The sequence below is a fragment of the Amphiura filiformis genome, chromosome 4 (assembly GCF_039555335.1).
Source record: "Amphiura filiformis chromosome 4, Afil_fr2py, whole genome shotgun sequence".
NCBI classification, from domain to species: domain Eukaryota; kingdom Metazoa; phylum Echinodermata; class Ophiuroidea; order Amphilepidida; family Amphiuridae; genus Amphiura; species Amphiura filiformis.
Window position 1 is genome coordinate 37,046,585 of NC_092631.1, and position 13,404 is coordinate 37,059,988.

At 37.3% G+C, this 13,404-nt stretch overlaps 2 protein-coding genes across 2 annotated transcripts in view; both read left to right on the forward strand.

Annotated features, from left to right (window-relative positions):
• The window catches only part of LOC140150179 (dynein heavy chain domain-containing protein 1-like), an 87,642-nt gene extending 86,348 nt beyond the window's left edge, over window positions 1-1,294 (forward strand). The window contains exon 6 of the mRNA XM_072172184.1: window positions 1,139-1,294. Within this exon, the coding sequence (XP_072028285.1) occupies window positions 1,139-1,186 (48 nt within the window). The 3' untranslated portion in view covers window positions 1,187-1,294. The remainder of the gene's footprint in view (window positions 1-1,138) is intronic.
• An 11,699-nt stretch (window positions 1,295-12,993) lies between these two features.
• The window catches only part of LOC140150180 (dynein heavy chain domain-containing protein 1-like), a 140,747-nt gene continuing 140,336 nt past the window's right edge, over window positions 12,994-13,404 (forward strand). Inside the window, exon 1 of the mRNA XM_072172185.1 lies at window positions 12,994-13,097. Coding sequence (XP_072028286.1) covers window positions 13,032-13,097 — 66 coding nt within the window. The 5' untranslated portion in view covers window positions 12,994-13,031. The remainder of the gene's footprint in view (window positions 13,098-13,404) is intronic.

Here is a 13,404-nt window from a genome sequence, read left to right on the forward strand (position 1 = left end):
TGGAGTTATTTTTGTAATTCTTTGAAATATCAATTCTTACTGTATTTTGTGCCCTTGAACTGTGTTTTTTTTGTGTGTATTTATTTATTATTATTAATTTTATTTTTGTAAAACAGAAGGATAATTTTGGAACAGGAGCATAATTTCAGTGACATAACCAAGTTAAAGGGCCTTTCAGAGATCTGTTGAGGACCTCAAAATCTACAATTTTCTGAAATTACTATATTATTGTAATTATTTCTGAAAATATGTATACACTTGAACCATTCTATCCCAGAAATATTGACAAAATGTGAATAAAACTGAAAGGCTGACTCCATCTTTAAGACCGCGTCCCCTATTAGATTTACATGAAATTCTTTATGCTTGATTTGTGTAGAGAATTTTATGTCAAGAGGGATAAATCTTAAAATCTTTCTCTCTCTTTATAAAAAAGGCAGTGCTAAGCTTATTTATTGTAGGGGTTAGTTATCATATGATAGAGATGCCAAAAGTGCAAACAAATGACATGTGTGGGGGAATAATCTGGGTTGGGATTGATGGATCTTTATATGAGGTATTTTTCACATCATATAGACCTATCATTTTTTCATACAATGTCAAACCCTGTCCCTGTCTTATATGGTGTTCCCCAGGGCTCTGTCCTGGGACCCCTCTTATTTTGTACTTATATCAATGATCTCTGCCTTGATTCCTTTCTTTGAACAGCCCTCTAATTCTTTCTCTCAAATATCCTTCTGACCTGGCAGACTTCCAGTCTGTCAATTCCATTCATGATTGGTTCTGTCTCAACCTTCTCTCAACCACAGCTTGTGCTAAACATGGCTTTGCTTTATTCAATACTTGAGTATATATGGCTGTACTACTTAACAACCCATCAATAAAACCCTGACTATACCCAGCTTGAGTCCATGCAGAGATTTCAGCTATGGAACTTACCTCACAGTGAGTTTCTCCTTCAGTCTGATCTTGCATCTCTTTCTTTGTCATCTATTCACAAAATTTCACAATCAGTGCTCAACTCCAAACCCAGTCCAGCCTCATCCTAGGTCTGTGCCACCTTAACTCCTGTACTATTGAAACCAATTATATTGTATTGAAAATTTAACTTTCTTTTCTCGCTCTCAATGATTTTCAGGATTGTTGTCACTCCAAGAACCAAATGACAGAGTGTTTGATTGGTTGAAAACCCTGCGCTATCACATGGACTCAGCACAAGTCAGATGCCTGGTACCAAACCAGCCACCACAGGAAGAAAACAGGGAGGATGCTAGCAGATCTCTCTTGCTATCTTCTCACAGTAAGTCATTATGCTTGTTAATTTGTACATTGATAAATCATTCCAAATATTTATTTTCCCATTGAGGGATATACCATTTCCTCGCATAATCCAAACATTGCTATCACCAGTCTTTTGTATATATACTAGCTGCTTTGAGTCCAAGTGCAAAGTACAGTCTTAATAAATATAAAAAACAGCTGGCACCTACATTATACATATATATCACAGTTTCAACAAATCATTTCCTGCATTCGTGGTAGGCATTATCAAAAATCAGTATCTAATTATGTACATAATGTTTAGAGGTTAATGACTGTGCATCAGTTGTTTTGAAGGTATTGTGAAATATCTAAATATTGTGCTTTGGAACTGAGGAATATCAGCTCTGAGGGATATTCCGAGGTCCAAAGCAAAATGCTTAGATATTTCGCAATACCTGAAAAATAACTGATGCAAAGTTATTAACCTCATTCATAATCGTCACTTTTCACTTTTTCAATTCAATTTACATCACATTTTCTTCTTTAAATTTGAAAACAAAATAAAATTTTAACTCTATCTTTCATTTTCCCTTTAAAAAATTGAATAGCCCATTTGGAAAATACCAATCACACTAGTGTGCAATCAGGCGATGTCCAAATATGGCGGCCATACGGCATTTTTCAATAACCTGCATATGTGTCCTCATATTTAAAAGTTATTATATATGTGATTGGATTAAACACATCACAAATATTAACACGGCTGTGTACTCTAGACATTGTTTCTTTCGCGAAATTGAGCTTTTTTGATGTAGGAACTTAGTTATGTTTTTTATGAATACAAGGAAAGAAAATCCAGATTTGTAAACTCCAACTGCATTATATTATGGATTTTATTTCACTATTTCACTTGTGTTTGCAATTTAAAAGGATAGAAAATCTTTGTTGTACCAGCGGGGTACACGCTCGCAACAACGCGGTCACAAAATTTGTTAACGCACAGATACGCTACGCATACGTGCCGCTTATCTGAATAACATGTTTGCACTTACATTAATTAATACATAGCTGAACTGTTCAGTGGGGTTCCATATACCTTCGAGCTTCATTAAACATACAACTCTTGATATTGCTTAACCATTTTTCATAGACTTTGAAAATGTTGGTTACCTCCTTCCTCATCTGTTATGAAATGTAAAAAATGTTTAACTCCCTTAATTTGTAACAAAACTAGTTTCGTTTGTATGGTTTCATCAATGTTTCGGTTTGTCCCCTCACAGAATATTTATCTCCTCCCATTTTATCGATTGTACCATAAAATTTTTCTAATCTTAAGGGGGTACTACACCCCTGCCCAATTTTGGGCCTATTTTTGCATTTTTCTCAAAAATTACAGCGCATTGGTGACAAGTAAGATATATGTATATTATGGGGGCAAGGACTACAACTACTGCACTGGAAATTTTATTTCAGCACAGACAACAGTTGTGGAGTTACAGCCAAAAATGAGGGAAAACCAATATTTGATCAATAAATCAATAACTACTTGCCTTGAGTTGCTGAATTTTCATTGCCCCTATAATATACATATCTTACTTGTCACCAATACGCTATAATTTTTGAGAAAAATGTAAAAATAGTACCCCCTTAATACGTACATTCCCAAGCTCTAATCTTAAACATAACCCTACCACCCAACTTGAATCCTAATCCGAACCCACAGAACAGTATTTTTATAGAGGACAGGGCAGATGCAGGTGGTCAAGGGGTGGGGTGGGGGGCATAAAGATTCTAATTATCTAAAATGAGCCAATTTTGATCGATTTTAGGGGTGATGCCCCCGTTCCCCCCTTCTGAATCTACCACTGAAGGTTCCACATTAATCACCACAAGGGCAAATTGAGCCAAGCGACTTGCATAGCTCAAAGCCTACCCTAGCAGCTGGGATTAGTCATTTCAATACACTGGCACTGCTGAGGCATCTATGCTTTTCTTACTGAACTTGAATCCCACCCAAACGGACCCCATTTGAAAAGAAAACGGCTTATATTTCAGAACTAGATCAAAATGAAAAAGTAGCATTATTAGACGCTTAGTGCTATCAGTGATATCACTGCATCAAGATGCTATTTAATGCATGCATCTATGCAAAATGACTGTATATTCTATAAGGCGCACATGTTTATAGAACAAATACTATTATTAATTTTTTAATTTATCTGTTTTTTTCCCCATCTCTTTCAGCATCTCCCACAGACTCTGAACCAAAAATGCCTGTATCAGTATCCAGTTCAACAAGCTATGTGTTTGGACCATGCACAATCCAGCAGATGAACGCCTCATTTGCATACGAATATGAATATCTTGGTCCTGCACTCCGATTGGCTGCTACACCACTGACTGACAGGTGTCATTTATCTCTCACTACGGCGATGCATTCCAGTCAATGTGGCACTGTGATTGGTCCATCGCAAACTGGGAAAACAGAGACGGTGAAGGAATATGCAAAGGTGGGTGGAGTTTGAAAATTAACAATCTGCTGGTGAGAAAAGTATTATAACAATGATACTATGATTAATATATGTACTACTCAATCAAATAAAATTGTATTGAAAAAAGTTCTTGTACTATTGATTCAGGTTTCAGTGTCATCAGAGAACTTGAAAATATTTGAATTAACTTATTTGTTAATCTATAAATATTTTTTAAATAACAAATCTGGAAGAACAATATGAGCAAATATGGTGCTCAGTTTTGAGTTTTATTTTAAAAGGGTACCCCCCAAATTGTTGCACCTATGCCCAATAATATCTACAAGAGTGGAAAAAGGCCTACCAATGACTTCAATTGGGTCTTCATTTTCATACATTTTCCAACTTCTTAGAGGGAACATCTACCCTTCCCCTGCATTTGGATAAACAAGTCCCTTTTCCCTTTTGTTCTGGACACATGTGCACTTTATGTTTAAGCAAAAATGTTAGTGAAAAATAGTTCATGAATAGTTTCAATTCAATTAACATATGTTTCTAACTGTTCGGGGGGGGGGCATATTCCCCTCAGACACCCTGTGTCGCGCAAGCGCAATGAGATGGCTGCTCCATGGCCATTACACATTTCATGATCTTTTCTTGGCTCACCAAGGAAATTTTTGCTCCCCCAGTTACTGGAGCGCTACAAAGGCTATTGACAGTAAGACTGGTGTGAAAGTACATCGGTGGTTCTAAAAAAATCATTAATTAATATAATATTGGTCAAGTTAGGTGTTGGAAAGTTCAAGCAAATAAATAGATGTAACTTGACGTTTTTATGTTTTCATTTTTGTTTTCAGATCATGGGTCGTCAACTGTTTAGTTTTGATTGTACAGAAGCAAGCAATATCAGCGTATTGAAGCAGCAGCTATGTGGTGTAGTCCAGTCTGGATGCTGGGCTATGTTTACTAACATTCAACATATGATACCAGGTAACGATTGATTGATTGATTATTCAACAACTCTTCCTATACCTTTGTACAGGAGCCAACCGTTGTTAATCCGTGATGAATCCATACTTTTACTGTAGCGTATACGCGAATACGAGCAAGACTACGCGTTACGCGAGAGCGCGTAAAATTTGTCATGCCTGGAACCTTTGTGCGTATGCAAGCTTACAAGTTGAATTCAGTATTTTCAGATAGCGGCTAAACTTTGCCGTTTTATTCTGTAGTTTTATTGATGATATTAACAGAGAAATCATCGAAGTTTTTGTAAGGCTTAGTGACAATGATTAACTGACATTTCCTCATGAAATAATCGTGAATTATAAGATCTTTAGCTTATTTTTGTTGTTGAAAGGGATTCAATAATGTTTCACCGTTGTTCATCACCGTTTAACAACTCGCGTCCCGCGTGTCTGCGTGGTTTACTTCGCTGGGGCAGAAACCACGCAGACGATGCGGCCACATCGTTGTTAAACGGTGATGAACAATGGTGAAACATGATTGAATCCTTAATTTAACCTGGGGTGACCAATCAATGCACTGGCACTGTTCTCCCTTGGTTCCCAGATGTGTAGCCAGGATTTATTTCAGGGGAGGTGGTGGCAATATGACGGGATTGGTACTCTTGAAATGTACACTTTTTTTTAGAAAACAAAAAGGGCGCATAAATAAATGTAGACTTAACCCTTCAAAACAGGACATCCATGGATCTTTTGTTTTTGGGTGGGGGTGGGGGAGGGGAACTACTGAATGCAGCTTACAACAGCACAATCAACACAAACTGAACCATTGTGTGATTAGCACGTTAGTGTATGTTGCATTAAACAGTTGCACCTCTTTTTTGAACATTTTCACAGAAAAAAGTGAAGCTTTTGGGAATTTGTTTTTTTAATATTTTGACCTTTTGAAGCATATTTTGCATGTGTCCAAAATTTTTGTTTAAAGTGGATGCTCTGGGGAAGAGAGGTACATCAATTTGAACTTCAATGTGAGTTTATATTCATTGCATATTCTTGTTCTTGTTTTTGTATATCTCCAGGTTTGATGTCTGTTTTTGGTCAACAAATTCAAGTTTTATGTCATGCCTACAGTACACTGCAATGTATGGGCAACCAATATGGAACTAAGAGAAACCAGACAATCTATCAAGTAAGAGAGTATATATTAAATAATGATTAAAACCTGGTAATATCTACATTACGGATGAATCATGACGAAAACGAGACTCGTTTAATTACATGGAGAGTGTAATGGATTATTCTACTACACAAACGATGCATTGTGAAAGCTACAGAGATGATTGTCAAACAACGTTTCCTCCATCCATTGTATGAATTGTATGAAAGTAGATATAATTTCAGAAAAAAACAAGTTGTGATGAAAGATTGAGTAATGTGTTGCGTATAGACCACTGCAGTGTGCGTATACATTGTAGTTTGCTCAGGGCACATGCATTTTAAATCGCCCACCACATTTCATATAGTACAAGAAAGCCATTGAACAGTGTAGCGGTTCGTGCAAGCATATCGATAGACCAGTCCCTCGCCTTTGTTGATAAACAATGATGTCAAGTGGTCTATAATGCTTGGCCTTATTACAGCTTGGCACTTCTGATTCATGTATACTCTGTGGTAAACTTGTTGGACCAACTCATAGTCATTTATTTGTTGTGTATGGTATGTTTTATTCATCTGCTGTATTCACAGTCTATTTCCATTACACCACAATTTGATTGAGACTCCTTCCTTTAATGTATCAAAAAACTACCCACCTCCCGAATTAGCGCATATATTCCATGTTGCAGTTATGGCCATCCCATCACAGGCAAATATGGGTGAATGAGCTGCTACTCTTCGTGATTTTATTATATTCCAATTAAAACATTGGCAGTTCTAACCAGGCTGAATCAATACTGCACTTGTTACATGCAAGTGTTGTGAAGATATTTTAATATCTTCACAGTGAAGTAAAAGATCAAGCAATGTTCAAAACTCAAGTACAAAACATGTTTTAAAGTATGAAGTTCATCCCAATGAAATACTATGCAAGTTCCATGCTGTTTATCCCTCTTTGTTGTCCAGGTATTGCCTCAATCTAGCAGCATTCATGAATGGGAATTGAACCAGTAATATAACATTGTGTTAAGTTACATAATTCTTCCTTTCATGTTTATTGCCAGTTCAAGGCTCTCCTTGCATATGACGGAACCGTGCAATGGGCAAATTACCCACTTTGCACTTAATAATCTCTAAACCTGAAATTTATTTCACTTACCAAGATCATATAGCCCTATATGAAAACTTACTGACAAAATTATATGAAAAATTTAGATAGTATCTAGCTGTAATGTTTGAAAAAACTTGAGTTTAACTGCTGCAGTTATGTATATTCTTCACATTACAGGGGTGCAAGAAGACAAGGAGGGTGCGTAGACATTCCGTTACAACATTACACTCACTACCCAACTGTACAAAACTGGCTGCAATTCAGGTAAGCATACTGCTTCATTCATAAGTTACTTCTTTTCATTGGTTAAATCAGTGGTAGATCCAGGTTTTTGAAAGGGGCGAGCTCAGACTCTATTGGCAATTCAAGGGTAACCTGAGAGGAGTACCCTGCTCACCCCTGGCTCCGCCCTTGTTTAAATCGGCCAACTCAATCACAATCAAAACAAGCCGCTAGCTTAATTTTCTGCTTTATCATCCCCATATATTTTAAAGAGCTTCATTGGCTGCTAGGCTTGTAGTCAAGTTAGCACAATAATAAGGCATTCGACTATGGTGCTTGAAATTCCACTGAAATGGTGCTTGAAATTCCACTGGACAAGGAACTGTTGCTAATAGTCTTGTTGTAACCCGTACGAAACTCGGAGAGCTGATCCTGGAGCAATTGTAGAATGTCTAGAGTATGTGCTCTTAAGCTGCAAACTCCCTGATTTGTTGTTAAATGTTTTACGGCATGATGTGGGGCCACAGTTTTCAGCAACAACCTGTAACGTGTTATGAGGCTTTTGGATCAATGTCTAGGCAATGTGCCTGTACTTTGCGTAGGGCACTATAAATCACCACACTTTTTTTTATGCAAGCAGCAGGTTTAATTCCAAAATGCTTCCCATAATGTATCAATGTATTCATGGGCTGGTTCCAAACTACCTTTCTGATAATCTTTTGTCTTGTAAACGTAACATTTCTCTTGTTCTATACCAAAGTAATGGTATCGTGCTATATGGGACAACAGATGCATTATGACAGAGACTAAAACAATAACTTTTTTCTTAAGTTTGTAATACTAATAAAAAGATAAATAGAAGTAAACCCTACATTTTGTCATGGAATTATCTGAGCTTTGAAACAGTCAATGCTGTTGTTGCAGTGAGAATGTAATTGGCATGGTTCAACCAAGCATAATGAACATTGTCATGCATTATGGCTGTATCAGGCAGTGGCTTAACTATGGGGGGCAGAGGGGGCAACATGCCCTGGGTGCCACCCTTGGGGGGGGGCACCAAATCGACCAATTCAGCATCGATTCTGCGCCCCTCAAGCGATGAAAGTCAAATTTTTCGCACAAAATCAATTGAAAGAACATTTTAAGACCGATATCAACTTCTAGTAACCAAAATTAATTAGTGTATAGGCCTTAATTGTCCAAAATTCTGTCCGAATATGGGGGGGGGCCATTATGTATCCTCAGCCCCTAGCTACGCCACTGCCCACGTCTAAGATATTCTCGAGGGGGGGGTAGGGGCGCCAATTTTGTTTCTTGCCCCGGGGGCTACCAACCCTAGTTACGCCACTGGTATCAGGTCATATCATATACATTTTGTAACATGGTCAAGAACCAATGAAATTGCATAAAGTTTAATAAGTATCTTGAATCATCTCTATCCTCTGTTCTGTATTACAGACAAATCCTAGCACATTAGATGGTAGCATCCCACAGATAACACAGAGAAGACATTCTATCAGCAAGGAGCAGGGTATGTCCTCAGAAAGTTTATTTGACACAGAGCAGATACCACTGTTTGAAAGCCACAGTGATACAGGTGAGGTTACATAAAGACGCTTTTCACTATATCCCATGATATGATGTACTGTAATTTGTGGACATCTGTGCTGTCAGGAGTAGCTCTATGAATAGTGCATTATGAGAATTAAGCAAATTACTGCTAGCATTTCAAAATGAGCAATTTGAAACGAAATTGCTGCTATAATGGACCTATACTCTGATCAACACGTAATAGGCGGGACTCATAACATCGTGGATTGATATACAATGGCGTACATACAGTTGGGTGCAGCACCTACGCCGCAAACAGCACTATTGTGAATTTACGCGGGCCTAACTTAGGATCTATTAGGAGCTGATATAGGAACCAGGTATGGATCTAGGTTGGAAAGTGTAGGTCCTGGAAATCGGTATGCTTTCAAATCCTGCGAAATATTACAAGTTGACAGCAATACACAAGTTTTCAATATTCAACTAGAAACACATATTGACTTTTTTAGCCTTATCACAAAATCACTGTTCATGAACAGTGGACATTCCCGATTCATGTGTATTTGCTGATACACATAGATTTCTTGTGTGTGTCCTTGTTAACCAGTCCTTGCAAACACACACCTACGCATACCTTCACAAAATCTTTGATTTGTGATTTGCCACTATGTATGGAATTTCCATAGATCCAGAACTGCATACTTATTAAATAACATGATAATCAAGCAAATTTGATCATTTTTTTATAGCTATAGTGTGAAATCCTTATAACCAATCACCAATTCTATTTAATATTCCAGGTTCAACATCCCACAATGCATTGCTGGGAGACTATACCAAGCGTGATCCTACACCACTGATGCCATTCATGTACAAACCAAACTACATTGGCCACATCAAGTTTAATGGGATACTGATGAAAGCTCATGCCCATTTTGGATGCTTCTTAACCAGGAATACCGGGTCGGGTGTGAAGCACGAGATACCACTCACTTTACGGGTATTGTACTATTTGTTGGTTTTGCAGTACATTTGTATGTGATGAAATATTTGATCGGAAGCTATAAATAAATAAATATTGGTGATTTAATGTGTACTTTGCCATAGTAGCAGCACACTTCAGCAATATTTATTCATTTTGCCTCAACAAGGGCATATCTGTAACACAATTCCTCTCATCACTAACATGAAATAAAATTTGTCAAATGTCTAAATTGATTTTCCATTTACACTTTATGACTTAGGATTATGACTTATTTTGACTTCAAATGAATTATATTTTAAATGTTTTTGTGTATAAATTCCCCATATTTGAATTAGTGCCCCAAAATACCTGACTTAAGCAGCTAATTAGGTCGAATACTGTATAGGTTTTACCTCGTTATTTCAATGTTTGCTAAATCATGAAATATATTTTTCAGACCCTGATGAGACCAGTTGCCATGGTGATACCTGATAGACAGATTATCTTGGAGACAGTCTTTCGTTGTCAAGGGTTTATGGATGTCAAGGCTCTTGTTGGCAAGATGCTGACATTTGCTGATCTGTTACAAACAAAGGTAAGATCATCAAATGATTGACATAATATGCAGTGTTCAGGTGCAAGTTCAAGTTCAGGAGAAGCCTGGCACACTGGTTACGGTCTTTGCCTTTGCAGCAAGAGGTCCAGGTTCAAAATCTCTCCAGAATAAAAAAAAATCTGCTCTTCTAGTAACTCATCTGGAAAAGAATAGGTAGATGATCCATGATCAAGACCTTGTTACAAGTTTCATCAGCATTATCTCCCCGATATCAGCTGTTATTTCCTAGATATGCTTGACATAATTAAAAGAATATTGTGATGGATCTAAAAGCTGCCTTTTGTGTAAATGATTGAAACATTGATCGGTACATTTTCTCACTTGTTTCTATTATTGCAGTACTCAGGCAAATATGGATTTGGTCTTCGTGCAATGAAGTCAGCTATTGATATAGCCACACATAGGCTGTATGCCAGGAGACAGGTGTACCAGTTATCAGGAAGAGATGGACGAGATAGTAGAGGGTCTAGTATTATAGGATCAGATGTGTCAGGGTTAGACGGTAAGAATACACACCCCTCCCCCAATGTTGGTGCTACCAAACATGGATGTTGGGTAAAACCCTTAAACTGAGAGCATAACTTTCACTATCTGACCGTTGACTGTGGTCAAACTGCAGCAATATAGCTGTTTATGGGGTACATAGCAATAAATGTATTTTTACACTATCAACAATCCATTGCAGCTAAATAGAAGCCACGGACATAGCAATCAATGTATTTTTACACTATCAACAATCCATTGCAGCTAAATAAAAGCCAAGGACATAGCAATAAATGTATTTTTACACTATCAACAATCCATTGTAGCTAAATAGAAGCCAAGGACATAGCAATAAATGTATTTTTACACTATCAACAATCCATTGTAGCTAAATAGAAGCCAAGGACATAGCAATAAATGTATTTTTACACTATCAACAATCCATTGTAGCTATATAGAAGCCAAGGACATAGCAATAAATGTATTTTTACACTATCAACAATCCATTGTAGCTAAATAGAAGCCAAGGACATAGCAATAAATGTATTTTTACACTATCAACAATCCATTGCAGCTAAATAGAAGCCAAGGACATAGCAATAAATGTATTTTTACACTATCAACAATCCATTGCAGCTAAATAGAAGCCACGGACATAGCAATCAATGTATTTTTACACTATCAACAATCCATTGCAGCTAAATAAAAGCCAAGGACATAGCAATAAATGTATTTTTACACTATCAACAATCCATTGTAGCTAAATAGAAGCCAAGGACATAGCAATAAATGTATTTTTACACTATCAACAATCCATTGTAGCTAAATAGAAGCCAAGGACATAGCAATAAATGTATTTTTACACTATCAACAATCCATTGTAGCTATATAGAAGCCAAGGACATAGCAATAAATGTATTTTTACACTATCAACAATCCATTGTAGCTAAATAGAAGCCAAGGACATAGCAATAAATGTATTTTTACACTATCAACAATCCATTGCAGCTAAATAGAAGCCAAGGACATAGCAATAAATGTATTTTTACACTATCAACAATCCATTGTAGCTAAATAGAAGCCAAGGACATAGCAATAAATGTATTTTTACACTATCAACAATCCATTGTAGCTAAATAGAAGCCAAGGACATAGCAATAAATGTATTTTTACACTATCAACAATCCATTGTAGCTAAATAGAAGCCAAGGACATAGCAATAAATGTATTTTTACACTATCAACAATCCATTGCAGCTATATAAAAGCCAAGGACATAGCAATAAATGTATTTTTACACTATCAACAATCCATTGTAGCTATATAGAAGCCAAGGACATAGCAATAAATGTATTTTTACACTATCAACAATCCATTGCAGCTATATAGAAGCCAAGGACAGTCCCTCATTGCAGATGCATAGTTGTTTGATAGTTAAGAATCAGGTGTGTGTCCTTGGTTAGCACTGTAAACAAACGCCCACCTTCCCCCGCCAACATACAAACATATGTGACACGATCAAGGGAAATGAGTCGGATGTCGCTAATATTGATTTTGAGATATTGGCAAATAAAGTGTTCAAATTCTTTTGTTTTATATTGTTTTCAGCGGTTGATAAATTGATGTAACTTCACAAAGAAAAGTCGTATCAACATGGGGCTTTCAGTTTCTGAAAGCTCTAAATGTCCTCTTCAGAAACATGTGTAAAACTCATTTTTGACCAGGGCCGACATGTGACTCATTCCACTTGATCATGTCACATATGTAGATTACATGCCAGGATGTAATCTGTGTCAGTACTTTGTCCACCCCATGTGTAATCGCCTCCAAACATGGACGCCGTTTAGGACTATGCAAGCGCGGCCGTCTGAATCCGTACTCATTCGACATACCAAGGACGCAATTGATTGTGATAACAGTTGATAATTTTGTTTTCTTGTATCTAACTTCAGCACTCTAGGTTTGTTAAAGCTGGTCATTTCTCTTGATGTGCAGATGTTAACCTCCAATTACCATTTCTTTCATTTCAGATCCTATGGATTACCTTAGCTTTGGTAATGAAGAAGACCATAAAGAAGAAAGCGCCCTCGTGTTTGCCATTCAAGCGGTACTCATTCCTCATACAGGAAGCATTGACCAAGTGAGAGCTATCAGGAATCTATTGAGAAGCGTTTTTTCCCTTGGTTTGGGGAACAAGACCAGGTACAGCGCATGAGAATGATCCAGTCTTGATGGACGCCATACAGACACAGTTTGTGGCTGATAAATTACAAGCTGCTCCGAGGCATGTTGCAAAGGTGGGTGTAATGTTATACATTACAAGCAAACATTGGTTTCTGTATGTTATTGTTTCACTACTATATAGCTTGTGTGTGTATGTGTAGTCAGAGCTGAGGTCATTTGGATTTGGGGAATATTGAAGAGCACACTATGGATTCAAATATTTGATGGCCTTGTATGGCAGCACAGCCGGCACTTACATGTAGGCACTCGTTTTCCCTATTGACCTTTGTGGTAAATCCCATAAGCCTTTTCGGGTCGACCTCTGATGAACTCACGCTAATGTGCAGGTGCACTTGACAGGTGTGTAAAATCATCACCAAC